General features: G+C 44.3%; 1 protein-coding gene across 1 annotated transcript in view; it reads left to right on the top strand.

Moving 5' to 3' along the window:
- Nucleotides 1-253: 253 nt before the first annotated feature.
- The window catches only part of LOC105694763, a 211,105-nt gene continuing 189,800 nt past the window's right edge, over nt 254-21,558 (top strand). Inside the window, exon 1 of the mRNA XM_023431772.1 lies at nt 254-417. Within this exon, the coding sequence (XP_023287540.1) occupies nt 254-417 (164 nt within the window). The remainder of the gene's footprint in view (nt 418-21,558) is intronic.

Here is a 21,558-nt window from a genome sequence, read left to right as displayed (position 1 = left end):
GGTGAGAGACGTGGGAAAATGCTTCCTACGAAAGTTCTTCGCCGCAATGTGCCGAGTAATTGTTGGTATGAGCGTTTTTCTGTGCGGCGGACGGTTTCGCGGGAAATCCCCGTTTTGTCTGGAAGTACCTCCGGTGGGGTATCGGGTGGTATCTCTTAAATTGCGGAGGGTGCGTTAATGGGCCAGGGGTTTAGCCCCGGTTACGGTGATTTCTCACGAGATCCTTAATTTTCCTTTGTTCCAGAGCCCGATTATGGACGTACGCACGGAAAGGCCGAGAACGGCCGGCAGAATCGCGCCGACCGGAAGGGTGACGCCGACCGTTAACCAAAATGGCGGCGGCAGAAGAAAGGCCATCCCGGTCCCGCCGCCGAGGGTGCCGACTCCGATGCCGGTGGCGAACAACAACCAGCAAAGGTAAAATCTTTTACGGTGAAGTGAAACCCCTCTCGAATAAGTCGATTAGAAAAAGACACTTTTTTCTTCTCAAGGGTATTGGATAGAACTGTCATATTTCGATCGATATCCAATTATTGAAGGCTCTGATATCAGAAACAAAAGTGCCAGGACAATTGTACGACAACTTAGAACACTCTGGTAATCGATAAACTCGCATTTGAACGGCATAAAAGCAAAAGAAGTGTCATACGCATCTATGCTAAGACGATGGGAATACGAAGCCTCGGAGTGAAAATTTAGTTGACGCGGAAATCAGAGATGGCGCAGGGAGTCACTCTGCAGTCAACGAGGGCCTCGGAAATCATGGATTCAGGGGATTTCTGGAGTTTTACTTGGATTTAATTATAATTACTGTACAAAACCGACAGATCGAGTATGCCATTTAGTGCAATAGTCAATATAATTCGACACTGCTGTCAAAATAAACGCCAAAGTCGGCAACGTAGGTACTTGGAAAACCTTTTTCACCCACGTCGATCAAGTTCCTCGACGTGTTTCACTCCACCTTAACGTCTTCCCTTGGTCCTCGGCTCTCCGGACGTCTTTCCGAAGGCAATCCAAGCGTTGTAAAATCGGAAGGACATTTTAAATAAATTTTCTTCGACATTTCCGAGACCTTAATCGCGTGAATTCGGTCGGTCAAATCCCATCCCGGGCAAAGGGTCTCTTGGCAGAATAATTAGTCCGGCAAAGCGGAGGCGTTTGTTCCGTCCTCCGGGTTCTCCAAGAGTCACGGCCACAGTCGAGAGTTTGGTTCGAGGGTGTTCCGGACTTTAAGGCAAATTCCGAGCTTCCGGTTTTGAGACCCAGAGGGAGGTTAAGTCCGCTGGATTAGTTTTGGCCCGAGTGATTAAAGTTCCCGGGGTGTACCTCGGGATCGGTCACTTGGCTTGGCCAAGGGGAGGTCGTTTGGGGCCGTTTCCCTCGGTTTTGGACACCTTGGGTGGAGTCCTTTAGGTGCGGGATCCTCCAGGAAGACCTTCCCCTCGGTGGCTCCCGACTCCCCAACTCCTGGCTAACTTTGTCACTTCTACGCAGGGTTGGGTTAAGTATAATACGTCATGTAGTACACGTGCTTTTCTACGTATATATTACAACGTGTAATACGTCTCTAGTACGTCATGTAGTACACGTGCTTTTCTACGTGTATATTACAACGTGTAATACGTCTTTAGTTTTCTACGTGAGCGTAATGTATATTACGCCCTTCTAGTTCTAAACATAAAATAATACATTTTATGTTTGAATTTTAAATAAATAAAAAATAAATAAAAAAAATGACTTTTAAACACAACTGACAGATTAATCTTTGTCCCTTATCAATTTCTACATACTCACATGTGCGCCAAAAAACATTAACTTTGCGAATTCATTTATCATGTATCTGTGGAATCGGCCATATTGAAAACGTAAAATTCTAAACAATTTGCAATACAAGGGCCAAATTAATTCATTGCTCCTTGAAATATTTCCGTGTTTACATGTGTGTTAAAAGACGTTTTTAACTTAGTCGATGCTGTATATTGTCCATCTACGGCATTCTTAATATTCGAAACGGTAATTCACTGATTTTTCTAGGATTTTCTATGGTAAACCACTTTGTTTACGTAATATACGTGAAAAACCTCGAAAAAAATTGGAAATCACCAAATCTGTTCCTACGTTCGTTGATGTTAGTAGACCTTCGGTTCACTTTCAACATGTGGAATTCAGTGGAGTTCGAGTCTCGGCTAAAGTAGAATTTTCTCTTTTTTTTTTTTAATAGATCATTGTTTAATTTTCGAGGGAATCACGATTGAATAAGTGACCCGAGGGAGGCGGGAAAGTCCGGAAAAAAATTGTCGAGCTCTACTCTCGTCATGGTAGCTCTGGGGACTTTGTTTTTCCGCTTTTTCCACGAGCTTTCCGGGTCAGGCGTTGATAGAGCAAACGGCAGGGGATTTGTCCCGACAAACGAGGGGGAAATCTCTCGCGGATTTTCGGCACCGCCAGACTGGGGAAATTCGGACGAAGTGTGCCAGATTTTAAATCTCGTTCCTCACCTAGGCCGCAGGAATGATAAAAGTGCGAAAGAACGGCCGGGTCGTGACTTTACGAAAGGGAGAAAGAGAGAGAAAAAGAGCGGGGAGGGAGGGAGCCTCGGGCTCTACGTCGCTTTTCGGGAATAAATTTGCCATGAAATTCTATTCTATATATATATATATATAATATATTCTATATATATGTTACGGTGAAACACCGAAATCTGGAGAATGTCGACTTTCACCGGTGAATGTCAGCATTCACATAGTCGCTTAGTGTATGTCCGAAATATTTGCTAAATACCCTTATTTCTACATATATTACTATATATGTAGATAACATATATAATGCGTTAAAATATTTCCAAAATTTTTTTTTAAATTGGGCGCACCGGATAATTTGGGACTTTAACACGTGATTATGGAGACCCTAAGGAAAAACCCGGGGCTCGTGAAATTTCATCTTTCACAAAATAATCTGATTTTGGTTTCCCGAAGTGAGACTAGAAATGACGAATGTAACGTGATTTTTAAAAATCACCCTAATTATTACTTTCGCTTTGAAATTAATTTCACTCCTATTTGTGTATAAATAATGGCGTCCGTTCGAGGTGGGAAAGTCTCGCCTCTTTTCCTTCGAAGTCCTGCTAAAAGTGTTGGTCGCCTTTTTCCTCTATTAACGTGTACGTCGGAGCAACAATGAAAAATGTGCATGAAATCGCCGGTGCGGATTTACATACATGCCAAACTGTGTTGGATCGGTGTAATTAACACTAAATGGCGTCAAAGCAATGCCATTAACACGATTTGGTATGCATGGAGGTTCACAGGGACGATTCTTTTGCAGTGTTCGCTGTCCATGGCGGACTTCAAAGCCGCGACTTTGCGCAAAGTCCTTTGCGTTTCCCCCGCAAACCGTCATCGCGACTTTCCGGAATCCTCGTCATTTAGATTTTCTAACGAATCCCGCCGGAATGTTAATCATTTTCTCGGTGAATGAAATTTTTTCGCGAGGTCGTCGGATAAAAATTAAATTTCGCGAGAAAGCTCTCCCTCTCTCTTAACAATATTTCTGATGACAATAATCGAGGGAAAAATTTTTCGGCAATATTTCGCGACGTCGAATGTTTTTATTATGTTTTTAAATTAATCGACAGGCGTTTGAAATAATTCCGACTAATGAGTTTCGCCCGGCTGTAAAATAAGTCCCGAAAATATCGGCGCAAAACCAATTAGGTATGCTCAAAAGTTGTAGCCGGAAGTCGTCATTGATTTAATAACCCTGAGCTTAATTCTTGACGATCGAAAATGCCTCGAGGGGCCCCCTGGCCAATTTGGGTTTTTAACGAGGTCCTCCTCGTGGCAGACAATCCTCGACAACAGTTCACGAAGACCGCAGAAATTCCACCGAAATCGTCGCTCTATTCCAATTTCAAATATTCCTCTCGCCGACACTTCCGGTCTTTAATTCCCGCCGAGAAATTATTTCAAGACTCGCGCCCGCTAAGAAACCAAAAATTTTATTCCGCACTTTTACTCCACTCTTTGGGATTATTTTCGGGGAATAAAAAAAAAAGTAAAAGTCGAGAGGAAAAAGAATCTAACTAAGCCAATTTTCGGCTTGCGAGGGAAATCGTCTTGATTTTCATTTCCGCCCACTTGGTGGGGTTTGAAGGGCGGGAAAAGGCGCGGAAATAAAATCTAAATATCCCGGGGGAGAAAAAGGGAAAAATTTCTGCCGAGGCCCGGTGCTAGGATTTCCTCGAAGCCCGTTATTACTGCTTTTGCGGTACTTGAAGGAGCCGTACGTTCCCGTTACTAATCCGGAAGTCGAGGGGCGTCGTACCGAATGCGTCGGCGGGTGCACATACATCTACGTACTCATACGTGCACACATGGACGCGTGCATGTGCACGTGGACAAAAGCGTACGCGCACGTCGAGAAAGGCTCATCTACACCCAAAGACAAACTTTTACGTATGCTATTAAAAAAAGAAGAAAAGAAAATAGCCGTAATAAATTCGTCAAATTATTCCTAGTTATTTAGCCCTTTAAACACGGAGCCATTTCGACATAGGGGCGAAATTCGTCTGACCGTGCAGGCAATATTGGACCAAACGGCGGGCGGTTAAAATATTTTCTCGGACTTTTCTCTCCGGGATATGTTTCTTAAGTACTTCCGCGTTAACGATAATTCCCGCGTATTGAATTTCGACACTTAGTTCTCTTTTTTTTTTCTCCTCCCGGGTAATATCGAATGAATATTACATAAACCGCGGAGGAAGTTGAGCTCTCCGAGGCGGACATTTCCGGCGAAGCGAGACGTTAATAATGTCTGTTAACCGAAAATACACGAAGCTCATTGTGCTCGAATCAGTTAAACGGCATAATTGCGGCTTTCAAATGGACCTTTTCACTGGATCTCCTCAATCATGCCGTACCAATACCACGTGCCGTGGTCGGTTACAATGGGATCTGGTCAGGGGACTAATCATATTTTAAACAAATCAACAATCGCCGAATCCGCCTACCGGACCTTTTCACGTACACGCCATTTGCGACCGACCATTCGCAGCCGATATATTATTCATAATAATTGCATAATCCGCATCCGACCCGCGCATGGAACGCATCTCTGTCCATTCGCGACCACAATCCATGTAATACCTGCTTGGATTTATATACCAGATATATTTCATAATTACGTCGTTGATTTTTTTCCCCCTTGAAATGCAACATCGTCCACGGGAGATTATTTCCTAAAATTACAAATCTTATGAATCTTAAGGGTCAATTGTTCATGAAACTTATCTCCGAATTAAGCGTAGCAATTTCTTTCAATCTTTACCACACGAATAAGGAGAGCCGAAGGTAGGTCATGAGACTCGCGAAATTAAATTTTTTTATTAAAATTGTTGAAAGGGACTATAAACGAATTGTCTTGAAATTGACATTTCATGGGTTTCAGGACCTTCCTTGCAGCCTCCGCATTCACATTGTCAAGTTTGAGACGACACACCCACTTCGAGGGAAAAGTTACACATACGATGCCTTTTTCATGCCACTTTCACATCACCTTAATAAATAATTTTGAGAATGTTGGCCCGGGGCTCCTTAATTAAACAAAGTCTCATCCAGCCGGATTTTTTTTCCGTGTCTTGAAACGCAATATCGTCCACTCGGACATCCGCTTCAGGAAGTGAATTAATCCCGAGGACCTTCCTCGGGTTTTGGCAAATTACGGGAGAGTCCTGAGAGGGGGAAGAGGGTTCGTTAGGTCCTTTCGGGTGTCCTGGAAATCCCCGGGACCAACGGCAAATATTCTCCTCGCTCCTCACCTTCCACTTCTCTGGACTGGACCCTTTGTACCAAAGAGTACACCCGTATGTGTTCATTAGGCCGGTATTATTCCCTTTTTTTTTCCGCGACTCCCTTTGCCAAATTTATCGCAGATTTTTTCTCCTCTATCAACGAGAAGGGTTGATTGCAAATATATCCTTTTTTTTTCTTTCTAATTTCTCTCCCATAATTACTCTTACTACTATTTCAAAAGCACTCGTTTATAGGGCGATATTTTTTTTTTTCTACATCCTTATCATTCGTTTTCGATTAAAGGGAATTACCGATCAATGGGAGCCTGGATTATCCCAACTGGTTCGTTAGGATTCATCGATTTCGAGGAACTTTTTACGGCTTTTCGACGCTCACATGTGCCGATCGAAAGAGCGCATCGCACAAAGGAAATCATATCCTGGCAGGACTTGCACAGAACGGAGCTCCGTCAAAGGATCAAAGGATGCACTCGTCCTATCGGTTTCGAGGTGTGCACTAGCCCTCATCTTCCCCGGGTCCGATGTATCGACTTATTTCAATGAAAAGCAGAGAAAGGGAGACCAATGAACGGAAAGGAAAACCCTGACCCATCGCGACCCGTCTCTTCTCTCGTGCCGGGAAGAATTGATAAAAGGAAATGATAAAAAAAAATCGTCTCCCGATTGATTGCAATTTTTCTGCGTCGTCCCTTGAAATTTTCAAAAGAGCGGTAGCGAGAAAAACCTTCATATATTTACCTGCTACTTACCATCTCGGGCCATTTACCGGTAAGAGGTCCCCTCACTTTATCACCCCCCAATCCTTATCAATTTTCCGCGATGCTCGGTCAAGTGGCTACCGATAGCTTTATCTCCGAGAATGCATATCCTCGTTCCGGGCTATCAAGCATAATCCCCCTCATGGATTCGGGCCATTTACCGATAATAAGTCACCCTTCGTAGCTTCTGGGGGGAGATTAGAAAAATCAGAGAAAAAATGCCCCTTGAAAAAATGCCGACACCCTTCCTCTTGTCGATTCTCGAAAATGGTGCGAGTCAGGTGGCTATTTCCTTTGGTAGGATCAAATCCTCACCCTCAAATCCCGCTCGATTTAATGAGCCGGATTTCACGGGATCGCCGACGAATGGGAAGCCATGGGGTGTGAGTCTAGGGGTGTGATCCGATCGCGCCGCGGGAGGGAGAGAGAGGATCGAGTGGAGGTCCCGGTGGTGGGACGGAGACAGAGACTACGGCCAAAGTAGGGTGCAAGAGAGCGTTTTTCGGCTCGGTGGCGGGTTGGGGTCAAAAGCCCGCGGAAATTTTCGACAAAGCCACGCATTGTACCGACGCACCCCGTTAGGGGGTGCTCTATGTTCCCTCGTTGGTTCGAATGTTCGCTCAATGCTCGCCCCGTCTGCTCCGCTCATTGTAACAGGCGTTTCCGTATATCCTACTCGTTTACGAGCCGGATCATACGCGGTCTCGTTCACGCTTTCTCGGGCTTGTTTTTTTTTTTTCAGCCCTCTTAAACCCGAATCGAATCGGGCCTCCATTTTTCCGGGATTTCCACACCTCGCGCTTTCTTTTTTTCCTTCGGTTAAGGTCCACTTTCGAAAATACTGCCGCTGGGAAAAATGTAAAATTGAAATCCACAAAAAGGGTTAGTAGTGATATAGACTGATAGTGAAAGGGTTATTAGTTGATATAGGGCTGGTATAGGACATCCGGAGCGTTGATAGGATTTTAATATTTCATAATTGAGCTCCGTTTAGAAAAATTAAGGTCCACTTTTAAAAATAATGCCACGGGAAAAATTGTAAAATTGAAATCCACGAAAAGGGTTAGTAGTGATATAGACTGATAGTGAAAGGGTTATTAGTTGATATAGGACTAGTATAGGACATCCGGAGCGTTGATAGGATTTTAATATTTCATATTTGAGCTCCGCTTAGAAAAATTAAGGTCCACTTTTAAAAATACTACCACGGGGAAAATCGTAAAATTGAAATCGACGAAAAGGGTTATTAGTGATATAGACTGATAGAGACAGGGTTATTAGTTGATAGAGGTGTGATATAGAACATCCGGAGCTTTGGTAGGATTTTAATATTTCATAATTGAGCTCCATTTAGAAAAATTGAGGTCCACTTTTAAAAATACTGCCACGGGAGAAAATGTAAAATTGAAATTCACGAAAAGGGTTATTAGTTGATATAAGGCGGATATTAGAACATCCGTAGCTTTAGCAGGATTTTAACGTTTCATAATTGAGCCGACACGTTTTAGACTCGAGGTCGCACGTATGGGAAAAATGAATTTCAGGAATTTTTCATTCCCCCCTTTTTCCCCCCTGTTAGGTGAATTTTAATCGAACGAGGGCGGCTTCTTTTTTTCCTCGAAAAAAAAAAAGAATCATAGCAGCGTTCTGACTTATCGGCCCGAGGTACGTCATTTATTTCCCCGTTGCCGACCGCCACTCGATCTGGCGGCGTTTCCGCAAACTACCGGCGTCGCGACGCCGAGGTTGCGCGGCGTCGCCGTCAGTCGGCGCCACCCTTCCAGGGGTGGTTTTAACCCCCAAGTAATCGGGGAGGTTTTCATCGATCCCTCCCGTATAAACACGGAAACGTCCCCAGTAATTCACTCCGAGCTCACCTAACCTGAAATGAATAAAACCGAAAAAAAGAAAAAATATTTCAAGAAATATCAAAAAAATTCGGATTTTTAATATCTGACGGATTTTTAGAGATTTTATAGGGTCACTTTGTGCGGAGGTAATGGATTAGTTAGCCGGGAAATTAGGGGGCTGTAGAATAATTCTTTTTTTTCCTCAATTCCGAGGGATTTCGAGAAGTATGAAGAGGGCGGTTAGATTCGAGCTCAAAGTCAAAGCAATTTTATGCTCCGTAAAACATTATCGCTCGTTCGGAGCTCGGATGCGAACTTTTAGGGCGGTCTTCGGAAAGGAGTCCGACATGGAGCCAGACGTCTCCTTCGCGAGCGTCCTCCTTATTAACTTTCGGCTTTACGAGGGCTCGTAAAATTTAAGCACAATTTCAGCAACTAGACGTCATTAAATGTTACGGGAGTCCCAGTAACAGCGGAATTGATCCGCCGGCGAACACGACGCGGAAAGGAACAGATGGAAGAACTCCTCTCTCATCTCAGACTCGTAATCCAGAAAAGTGGAAATGAGAAATTCCCCGAATGATTATCAACTACCGGAGAAATAATATTTTTAATTACAGTGATTTATGAATTTATTTTCTTTAATATTAATTTTTTAATTAATTGTTTGTTATTTTTTTAATTAATTTAATTATTAGATGTCGGGCTTGATCACCCGGGGAACGAAGATGTTTCTCGAGGTGTCCCTCTTGTCGGCTCGTGGTCGGATTTTCTAAGATCTCGGCCCTAATTTTCATCCCCGATTATCGGTAGCCTCGCCCGAGGGTGCAGGGATTACCCTCTTGAATACTTAACTGGTTAGGCGAGTCATTAACCTAATGGACCCCTGTTAAAGGTGCGATCGATACGGAAGTGCTCCCTCGATGCATTTTGATCTCCGGGTCTCCCAAGATTTCACGAGATTTTCGGCCCAATGACGCGTGAACATTCTTAATGGCCCCATTGGAATTTTAATGGCGGATTAAATTGTCACTCTGGATCATCCCCCAAAATATGGGCTTGGGGCGTTCTCGAAGTAACTTCACCTGAACACTTCCTATCAACCCCTCGTTACTCGTATACAATTCTTCATCTCGCTAAATACTTTTCATTCTCAATTAAGAATTATTAATATTAAAGGGGAGCGATAATTTATTATCTAATTCAATTCATGAATTCGATTTATGAATATTAATTGACCTGGGTTTATTAAATTCTGTCGGTGGTGAGCAAGTCCAACGAGAGACTCGATTTATAGAACAACCCTTGTCTCGTGGTGTCTTAGGGCGGACCCGAGACACCGTTTATCCTTCAATGTCAGAAGTCGCTTGTTTAATTAATGACTTAAGGGTGCAGTTCAGCTAATCCGGCCCGAGTTTGATGTAAACCCTTAATGATCGATTTGCCTTTGCTCGCTAGTAAAACCAGGGCTTTAACGGAGATCTAAGGATTAAATAGTGCCAAACTACGGTCCGTGGCAAATTTCCAAAATCCCCGTAATCCGTGTCAGTTTCAATGTTCAAGAGTCGCGGAAAATCCCTCCAATAAATATAATTCATTAATCAGGACATAATATCTTTCTCGAAGCACGAGAAAATTAGATTGCTTGATTTTTCGGAGATATCAGAATAGCATGGAACCATTAACTCTGGACATTTAATTTGGCGGGTCATTGTTAATTCCTTGGGCGACTCCACCCTTGACTTTGCACCCTTCTCACGCGATGATTTCTTCGATCACGCCACCCTAAAAAAAGGAGCCTCTTAACGACGTCCCAGACACCTCCGCTACCCATAAACTCGGTTTTTTCAATGTTTTTCATCCCCTTGATTATTGCAAAAAAATTCCAGATTTTTCACTTTCACGCGTTAATCCCATATTTATCGACTCGGAAGTAAAAATACCCCCGGTGACTGCCGGCGGGTAAATATTAAATAAATAAACCGGAAACCACTCGGCGACTCCATCGAACGGACAGGGCGCTTGTTAAGGCCGGCGAACATAATTATTTATAATTTGTTTAATGTAACGACGTTAATTACGCGCGGCGAGGAGTCTCCGCCGTAATCACCCCCTTGAACGAGCTTCACCCCTTCCTCGTTTTCCAAAACTATGAGCTCGTCCTCGCTTTTGCGAAACGTCCGCGGTTTTTCCCCGCACCACACGGCCATCGTTACCGCGAACTATCACCCCCGTAAATTAATATCGCAATTAGAATTATATTACTGCCGCATTAAGGGGATAACGATGACGTAAAGAGCAAAGGGAGGGGATTTCCCGGTTTTCTAATGATTGGCCACGGTTAGACGGGGCAATTCATGACTTGAGATTAGATACTAAGATTTCGGGTGTGCCATTGTCACCTATTGATCGGGCATTGTCAAGTGTCATTGGAATGCATCAGATACAAAGTGGGTGTGATCGTTGCGGCGACGCAGCATGATCTTCGTGATTTTCGTGATCATGACGAGCCCCAGTCCCGATTTCGTAACTCCTAAGTGCACCGAGAAGAATGCACATTGCGACACGTTCAAATGCCAAGAAGGAATACATTTCACTTAAGGAACTTAAGAACACTTAAAGAAATGATTTAGGCACGTGAGAATAGACTCCGCGAGTGGGGATACTTGTCGGGAAGCTTCAGACATTGAAAATTGGCGGTGAATTATTTATTTCCACGTCGCTCCTCGGTATGACTCTTCGGGAGTGGGGATCAATTATTCCAGGTGTACGCGTGGTTACATGCGAGATCGATACCGACGTTGTCCGGAATAATGCAACCGATGCATCGTTCCAAGGACCGATATATCCAGATCATACGTCAGGTAACGTCTCTAGCATCCTGGGAAAGGCTTTTCCGGAATGACCTCTTTCTCTAAGACTTTGATTAAACCCATTGTAATTTCACATTTCGAGTTATGGGGGAGGATATTTTGCAACCAGATCAGAGATTTTTCTTCAGGCAGGAATCGATGAATCTTCCCTCGTGTAACTTTTTTTTTCTTGGTCGAATCTGGACCGCGAGGAGAAACACGTGCCGATGGATCAGCGATCGAGCTAGATCTCTCGATCGCGATCGCTCTCTCTCGAGTTTTGCACCCACGCGTTTAACGGATGGCCGATGTCGGAGGTGAGATCGGAGGTGAAATCGTAGGTTCGATTCCGAGGAGGTTGGGATATCCGCACTCCTTCGGGAGTGGCGTGCAATGGTGATCCCAGCGGGACGTCCTGTGGGACAGACCGTTATGGGATGTGAACGGGGTGCCCATGAGCGCAATGGGTCCATTGGTCCATGACTCCATGAGTTCCATAAAAGCATTTACAGTCTTCCAAGTCGATATTCCGCGAACTTCTCGATCCATAATCGGTCGTAATCGTAATCGATTCTCATTTTCCCTCGAGAATATCCGGCCATTTCAAGCTTTTCAGAGCAAAGAAGCTTTTGTTTGAATCCAGTTTATTCGGTATATACGCTAGTAATCCAAGAACACTAGGGACGTACTTCATGTACTAATACTACCTTACGAGAACCTTCGTAACACCCGGAAGCGCGCTTACACCGGGATTATTGCCAGCAGTTCCGTGCAAAATGCGAGGTTTAATCTGAGGAAATGTTCGCACCGAGAGCTGAGATTTCAGGGCGCGCACCTGTAATTATCGCCTCTCATTGAACGGATAAAATCTCCGCAATTTTATACAAGAAAATTAGCCTGACCTCTATCGTCTCAGGCTCTATAAAAATGTCTGGAAATGAAAAATAAATATCGTTTAATTCCCATGAAATAATAAAAATACTTGGGTTCAGTGAAACGTCATCTCTTGATCAGGCATCGAACTCTCCACGGGTCTCCCAGTCTCCGCGTTAATTATTTTCGAAATTCTAGGCTCTTTTCATTTCTTTTGCAAATTCATATTTTGGGGCGGATAAGTAACGCTCCTCTCTGTCAGTCCATTTTCGGTTATCACACCCAATAAATATCGTTCAATTCCCATGAAATAATAAAAATACTTGAGTTCAGTGAAACGTCATCTCTTGATCAGGCATCGAACTCTCCAGGGGTCTCCCAGTCTCCGCGTTAATTATTTTCGAAATTCCAGGCTCTTTTCATTTCTTTTGCAAATTCATATTTTGAGGCAGATAAGTAACGCTCCTCTCTGTCAGTCCATTTTCGGTTATCACACCCCACATCCGACGTGAGGAAACAAGATGGAGGGTCGATCGATGCGCGGAAACTGCACTTCGCGACTTGCGTTCTCTCTGATGTTGATGGATTCTCGAGTCGAGGTTTTGGGGGTGGGCGGGGGTGTGATTTGTCATTGGACAATGGGACCAGACTGCCCCCAGCATCCGGCATACCCTGACGCCCCGGGGGCTCTTTGCCCCCCGCGAAGGTCCGAGCCACCCCGCGACGAATCGGGGGTGGTTTCTCGCGCTTCCGGTTCCGGCCATCCCCCACAGCTTCCGGACCGCGTGCCAACTTCGACACTTCGGGGTCCGTTCTTGCCGAAACCCTCGAAACTTACCCCTGGTCACCCTTGTATATATATATATATATCAGATCGAAGGGAAATTTTTACATGCACATTTTTATATCTTTCTTTAACGACCCATCGACGTCGAGATCGTAATCCCCAAGGAGGGATTTTTCTTCGTCCGAGGATTTGAATTATAAAAGTGAAATTTAATCGATAAGAGATTTTTGGACGTTTCTAAGGGGGTGGAACTTTTCTCTCGCCTTTCCGCCCTGGGACGTTAAACCTGCCGCGGCTCGGGAAGGGGGTTGAAATATCTCAAAATTATTCGGTAATATCCGGCGACGTCACCTCCCCCGATATCCCCGGACACCCCTAAGTATCACCTGCACCCGGGAAACCAGGATACGACTTCGTCTACCACCCGTTGCGAACATTTTCATAAACTCACCCCCATAAAACACTCGAGGCGTTCATACCGCCCTTGAGATACGCCTGGATCTCGCCCTTACGTTAGTTTATCCCTTAAACAAATTAAACTCTCGCGTATTCCCGTGAACTTGCAAACTCGCCGAGGGTGCGCTAGAATTTTCGCAATTTGACATTACGTGCAATTTGATATTACGTGCAATTTGACATTACATATAATTCGACATTACATGCAATTTGACATTACATATAATTCGACATTACATGCAATTAAAAATTCCACGTGCAATTTCCTTTTTGAGGCCCCTCGATAAAATAATCTAATCGAACGTTTCTCGGAGTAGGGGATGGAGAATCGGCGAGTGCAGGTTTGGATTTACTTGGAAAAATATTAAATCACTTAGTGCGACCGCTTGTAAGCTCCTTGGGGCATTAACATTGATTATTGCAGGACGTCAGGAGAGGCGAGGAGGCTCAAGAGCTTCCAATGAGCGATCGGGCGACGATCGATCGATCGCGATCCGTGCGACGGAATTAATCAGTCGGGGCAAAAGTACGCTCCACGAGGTGGGCGCAATTTTACAGGTTCGGCTCGACATCGTAAACGCACGATGAATATGTATTAAACGTAGATTCGAGCCCTTAACCCGCCCCCTGAAGGCGCGCACCCTCTTTCGCAATTTTTCGGCGATTTTCACCCCTCGCGAGCGGCACCCTTGCTCTCCTCCACTTAACAATATTCATTATCGCCTAACAGATTAATTCCCCACCGAGTGACCGAGAGTGTGCAGCTCCCTCAAATGTGGGGCTTATGCCGAAAAATATGAATTTCTTTTTTTTTTCCCGAAAATACTCATTTTAACCCGACGCGTTGTTATCGACGAATTTCTATGATTAACTTTAATCGACCCTGAAATCGTGCCCGGGAAATTATGTCCTTCTCGCATCGACATCGGCGTACACTTTTATTGCATTTTCAGTACTCGGGTTTTACTTCCGGCCAGTCCATCCGGATTATCGATTGGATCTGATCGGTCGATATCGAAAATCTATTCCCGGGGACGAGCTCGACGTGTTAATCCTGGATTTTTTGAGACCAGTCGGGTTAAGCGGAATCGCCGAGATCGGAAGTATTACACGAGAATTATTCCACTTGAAGGGACGTCGATCGATTTATCGGCCAGATGTACCGATATATCGATATGTATATCCGCATCGCGAGGCCGCTCGGGGCGATCGTCGAGTTTGCTTCTTTCTCCCTTCCGAGTCGGTCGTACTTCGTTTTGTTTCAGGTTTTAGCGTGTTCCGATCATCTAGCAGGAGTCCGATAAGATCGATCTCGGTCGATCGGTTCGATGTATCCTTCGGCCCGCTCTTATCGATCGGGTTCGATGGAGTCGTTTTGATCGCGGCCTCCGATTGGCGCTCCGATTGGGGAGGAATCGGCACAGTCCATCGATTCATTCATGAAAAGACCGATTGACTCTTCGATCCATTTTGGATCAATGAGAGGATAACAATGAAAGAGCGCGTTATCCGTGATAAAAGAGTATTGTTGACCCGCGATATCTCCGCACACGAGAATATCATGCACGTGGCTTTGACCTGTAATTCTTTAGAAATAATTATTATCAAAATTATTGTCAAGACTTTTATCAATAGAACATTTTGGATCAATGAGAGGATAACAATGAAAGAGTGCGTTATCCGTGATAAAAGGATAACAATGAAAGAGTGCGTTATCCGTGATAAAAGGATAACAATGAAAGAGTGCGTTATCCGTGATAAAAAGATAACAATGAAAGAGTGCGTTATCCGTGATAAAAGGATAACAATGAAAGAGTGCGTTATCCGTGATAAAAGGATAACAATGAAAGAGTGCGTTATCCGTGATAAAAGAGTATTGTTGACCCGCGATATCTCCGCACTCGAGAATATCATGCACGTGGCTTTGACCTGTAATTCTTTAGAAATAATTATTATCAAAATTATTGTCAAGACTTTTATCAATAGAAGATTTTTTTTCACAGATATACTCGTGTCAGTGTATAAGAAAAAATGAAGAAGCAGGTATGATGGAATCGAAAGGTGTGACAAGGCTTTAAAATTTCAAAACTGAGGCTTCTCTCACAGGGGAAGGACCCCATCCCTTGGAGGGTAACATCCCCAAATCGAAATTGTCTACATCGAGGCGTAATCGATCGAGGGGATGAATCGACGAAAGCGTCGGTAATGAGATAGCGTACTTGAGACGCCATTGGATGACAAGACAACGCACTTACGGAATCCGTGACTAGACGAGGGGATGATCCGAGATTCCAAGGGTGGTTCGGTTTGCGATGGGGATGAATAAAACCGAAGCTGCTCCTCCTACCACTCCTCTCTCCGTCTCTGCATTTCTTTTTTATTTTTTTTATTCAACATTTCCGCGCAATTACCCTAAACGCAGTATATCTTATGTATAATTGTCTTATCACCTTCCTGGCTAAAAAATTGAAAATCGTCGCCATTACCGAACCTTGCGTATCCGCAAAATTCCAGGATAATTATCCCGTCGCGTCCAGTCGGGGGTGAGGAAAAGAATTTCCTCCAGGACCTTTTCGATTTTCCACCAGGTTTCATCGGCGTGGAATTAGCATGAGACAACAATGGCTTCCTCGTGCACCTTTACTCGGGGTATTAACCACCCCTTCGGAAGCCATTCCATCATTCTTTTCCAGGGGAAAAGCGTCGATCGAATTACAGGACATGTCAGGGAACGAGGGCTGTTTTTGCGCCCTCGAGTTTCCCCGAACTTTCCCTGCTCCCAAGGATGAGCCCATTGCATATGAATATGAGTATATTATCATAATATCGGAAGGGCGGCCACCCCCTGGAAATCCTGCCGGGAGGGCGAAGGGGAGACGAGGTGTACACTGCACGCCGGGAGATGATACCGGAGATATTCCTCCCTCGTGTCTGCTGACTCCACTTTTATCCTCCTCTCTCTCTCCTTTTCTTCCTTTCGGTGCTCCAGATTGTATTTCAAATGGCTTGGCAATGCAGGGGAAAATGTTTAGGACCGCGCAATCCTGCAGAGTCCGAAGAAGAAGCTTCCGAATCCGCCATTTTGGTCCCCGTCGAAATTCATTATAAAGTAACCACGCATCTTATCACGCGATATTATATACCATTACAAATAAACATCGCGATCATTACAAATAAACCACGCGATATTATATAATCAGAATTCTTTCCATTACAGAAAAATTATTTTAGGCTTCCGAATCCGCCATTTTGGTACCCGTCGAAATTCATTATAAAATAACCACGCATCTTATCACGCGATATTATATAATAAGAATTCCTTTAATTGCAGAAAAATTATCTTAGGCTTTATAAATTCAAGGACCCTGTAAAGGTACAAAAATGTATTTTTTCTTCAACGATTGACAATTTTTTACCAGGTTGATTGGCAGAAATCCCGATTTCTGCGCCCGCCAAGATCTTCCGTGCTCTGAGGTGCCGTTTTTTTTAAGGGATTACCCCCATAAGCGATCGAATATCGATCCAACGAAAAAGTAAAAGGTAGAATCGAACCGGTTGCCTCCATATGCTCCCTCTCCCTCTTCTCGGTATTCCTCTTCCCTCCCTTCAACGCACTTTTTCTTTTTAATAACATCGGATCTACGAGGGGCTTCGATACCGCGCTTTAAAACCGAACTTGTTTAATCCTATTATGTCATTAAATTATATAAGAATCCACCCGGGCGAGGGTCTCGACGTGGTTAAATAAAGGAGGGAAAATCCATACAATATTTCAGGTGGCAAAAAAGGACCCTTTAAGTGGGGCGGAATAATCTACGTCCTCGTAAAGTGAAATTATCCGGTGACAAGATTTTGCATAAGTCATCCCCCTGGAGTTCTTTATTCTTTCCGTTCCGCTCAATTTTTTTTATCCTAATGTTCGACAAACTTTTTTTACCCCGACTCTTCGCCTTCGGGAAGAATCGTAAAAAATGACGGATCGATAAGAAGGATATCTCCAAGGAAAAAATTTCGTTATTGAGAGATTTTTTTTTAAGGTCGACGAGGGGAAAAAAATGTTGCATTTATCTCCAACAAGAGCAAAAAAAGATATTGTTTTTTTTTCGGATAATGAAATTTCATGGGCAGCGCGTTCTTCCTTAGAGCCTCCATAATCACGTGTTAAAGTTTTAGATAATTCGGTGCATTCAGGTTGGAGAAAATTGTTATAAATATTTTTACTTTTTGGTACGTATATATATATATATCACATTTGCATATCCCCTTAAGGGGGTAAAAAAGGTCGAAGGACCCAAACTCGTCCTGAAAGGGGGCGAAGAACGACTTCGCAAATCGGTAGCGTCTATTCCGCACGTCCGCGGCGGGCCGGGCGGACGTTCCGCGGGTTTTCGGCCGCGTATCGAGCCCGTCCTCGGCAAGATTTAGCCGGTCCCGCCGGCGTGATTTGTGGGCCATTGTTCTCCGGGAAAGGAGGCCCTCTTGGCCCAACTTAAAAACTGGGCTACCGGCCTTAATGGGCATCGATTTGCTCCCGGGACTGCGGAATAAACTCGATTCTCGACCGTCTTTCTCTCTTCCTCTCGTTCCGCCGACTTTCCGATCGAGATCTAGATGCGGATTTATCTCGCCGCGTCTACGAAACGCGAGCCGATCTACGTTCGTTCCTTCACCAGGCCCCGAAACGAAATTGTTCGATTCGGCCAATTTTCCCGAAAGAAATGAGAAAATCTGGAATATTTATATGGCAGGATTTTATGTTCGGAAATTAATTATTTTAAGTCAGGTGGAAATCAGGAAGGGATATGAGAAAATCTGGAATATTTATACGGCAGGATTTTATGTTCGGTAATTAATTATTTTAAGTCAGGTGGAAATCAGGAAGAGATATGAGAAAATCTGGAATATTTACACGGCAGGATTTTATGCTCGGTAATGAATTATTTTAAATCAGGTGGAAATCAGGAAAAAATATGAGAAAATCTGGAATATTTACACGGCAGGATTTTATGCTCGGTAATGAATTATTTTAAGTCAGGTGGAAGCGCCATTTTTCGAAATCCGAATTTTGGAATGTGACGTTGTGTTCCGTTGGATCGCAATCTCGCGGGTGGGTAGGATATTCTCCCGAATAGTTTCAGGGATTCCTTCGGTTTTTCCCTCCCCGAGGTGAAAATATTCCAAATTAATAATTAGGGGCTGAAAAGTGCGCCAGAAGTTTGAGAATCCGCGGAATGCGCCGCCGTTTTCGAGGGCCTCTCCCCCCGGGGAGGGAATATTCAGCGTATCGAATATCGAATATCGAGTATCGAGCACCGAATATCGAGTGCCGGTGGTCCTCGGGCTTATCGAGAAAGCCGGAGTGCCTGGCGGAAACCGATCGATCGTGATCGGCTCCGCCATCTTGGCCTATCGGTCGCCCCGATCGGCTCGAATCGATTAGCGATCTTAGGCGGAATATTTCTCCCCGAGGTGAAATATCTGCGGAGAAATGTGGTGCAGAAAATGAGGAAGAAGAAATTGGGACGGAATCTCTTCTTAAGGTGAAGTGAAACCCTCCTCAAATCAGTCGATTCGGATAAGACACTTTTTTTTAAGGGTATTGGATAGAATCATCATTTGAACGGAATAAAGGTAAAAAATTGTCTTATACGCTTCTATGCTAAAATGATTAAAATATGAGGTCTCGGAGTGGAAATTTAGTTGGCATGAAAATCACAGATGGCGCGGAGTGTCCCTCTGACTTCCATTTTTTCGTTTTTTTTTATACGAGGATGCAAATACACGGGAGGAGAACGGACGGACACTTTCTCCGGTGATCGGCCTTTTTTCTCCCTTACGTCGACTCGATATTTCACGGATGTACAGGGGTGGAGGAGAATTTCGGTACGATCGCAATTCACCGTCTGTCAGAGCTTGGCCGGCGTCGAATCGGCCGGTGCGAAAATGGCGAATCGGTTGGCCCGGACTTTACGAGCATGCCGACGATAAACTCGATAATTTAAAGCTCGCTTTTGCGGGCCTTCCGTCCGCGATGCGGTGCCTCGGAACACCTTGCAGGTACCTATCTAAACCGCCAATGCCCAAATCTTGCAGCGATTGTCTTCGAAAAACCGTCGAAAATATGTACATATACTCGGGAGCGCGACAGAGTTCCGCGCGAAGTGCGTTTTATTTATTTGTATATGGAAAGAAATAATTTGGTTACAATTACTATAGGGACGTGGTTAAAATACTGGGGGAAGTAAAACCACAGAAATGGGGAAATTGACCACATGGAATGAGAAATGTAACCAATGCCAAAATCTTGCGGCGATTGTCTTCGAAAAACCGTGGAAAATATACGAACAGATACGGCATCGCCTGTGCTGGTTGGGAGGGCATTGATGTCTCCCAGTGTGCATATACTAGGGAGCGCGACAGAGTTCCGCCCGAAGTGCGTTTTATTTAATTGTATACAGAAAGAAATAATTTGGTTTTGGAGAAACCACCTTTTCGAGCATCAAATGATTTTTTACTACTTTAGGTAGCAAGCTTTAGGTGCAATTGTGCTTTTCCTGACCATTCTCTTTTTTTTCCGTGTAACCCTCGAGACACCGAATCGGCGATCTTTCCGAATAATGTCCAAACACGAGTTGGCACCGAAATGGCCAAAATAATGACCTGGGGCAAGAACGAAGTGAAAAGGAAATTCCTGGAGAAATAACAAGTGCCCGGTGGAGGGCCAAAAAGAAGGGGCATTTAAACTCACCACCCACGTCGTAACGGAGGGCCATTTCCGCCACTTCTCCGGGGCGTGACAATCGAGCGGGGTAAAAAAAGGCTCGACATTTCCTTCGCCCGATGTAAATCCGACTCGGTAAAATAAACTGAGGATATTTCTCCTCTGGAAACACATCGGAACGTGCGCACTTATACACTCCGGCCATTAGATAGGAGACTCGATGGCCGCCATTCTCGGTTCTGACAGCGACTTTAGGACGCCGTGAGAAAACCCCGGCTTTCACGAGCTTGACGGACATTACGCAAAATCCCCGATGCGAGAGGAGGCGTTTGATATTGAAATATTTCTATCTCTTTTTCTTTCTCTCCCCCGGGTTGCGGAACCGCAGAGGAACCGCGTAGAACGCCGAGAATCGACGAGAATAGGAGGAGGTATCCTCGGCGGATATAAAATGTCTTAATATTTTTATCCCGAGTATTTTTTACTTTATATTTCACGAGGATATAATTAACGTGAAAACGAGAGAATTTGTTTTCCGCGGATACGAAGCCGAATCGCGAGGCGAGATTGGAATGTAATTGGAAAAGAAAAGGAAGGCGAAGGGAGCGAGAGTACATCCGTCCACGTTTGCCTTGCTTTATCCTTTTTTCCCCTTCCGATATCCCTTCGTACATTTGCATTCTCATTAAACCGAGACGCTTATTCATTCCGGTCGCGAAAGCTCAGGAGCTTGCCAATTTTTCCGCGATTATTCTCGCGTCTTCTCCCTGTCTCCATTAACGTCCTCTTCCTCGGACACAAAGGGAAACTTTGTGCAGTCTCGATTTTCCTCAACTTCTAAAAAGTAGCATTTTCTCCTCCCCTTTCCCATGGCCCTAAAACATGAAAACAAAATCCGCGATGAGAGAAATTTTCGAATTAATTCCTGAAAATGAGTCCCAGTTTGAGGAGAAAGGTAATTGCGGAAATTAGCGAGTGTTCTCATTTTTCTAATTCTTATTTCTACGAGGCTTTTCAATTTTGCGAAGGCATTCCCTGGTAAATCGGGCCAAGTGAACGTATGGCAAATACTCGATAGATATACCGAATCGATATATCGAGCCACGAGAGAGCTATCGGTGCGACTCTACGATTCGCCGATAGATCAAAGTAAAAGCAAAATGTCTGGTCACGCTCTTGCGAAGTAATCGCGCCGTATTACATAACTCGGTATTATTTACCCGGGAATCTATCGGCAATATTTCTGCCGAGCGGTATTATTAAAAAGATACCGACGATAGCGCCGTAATAGCACATCGAGGTTTATTGCGAGGATAAATCGCCGTTTGAGAACTTCAATATGAAACGCGAGGTAACCACTTAAGGAGGCGCATGACGCCAGTGGAAATGTCAAAAGAGTCCAAGCAAACTTTAATCATACCTTAATGTCCTTCCCTGGGCACATAATCG

Source organism: Orussus abietinus, unplaced genomic scaffold, assembly GCF_000612105.2.
Source record: "Orussus abietinus isolate OABI.00-Male unplaced genomic scaffold, Oabi_2.0 scaffold79, whole genome shotgun sequence".
Lineage (NCBI taxonomy): Eukaryota > Metazoa > Arthropoda > Insecta > Hymenoptera > Orussidae > Orussus > Orussus abietinus.
This window is presented reverse-complemented; position numbering and strand designations above follow the sequence as displayed.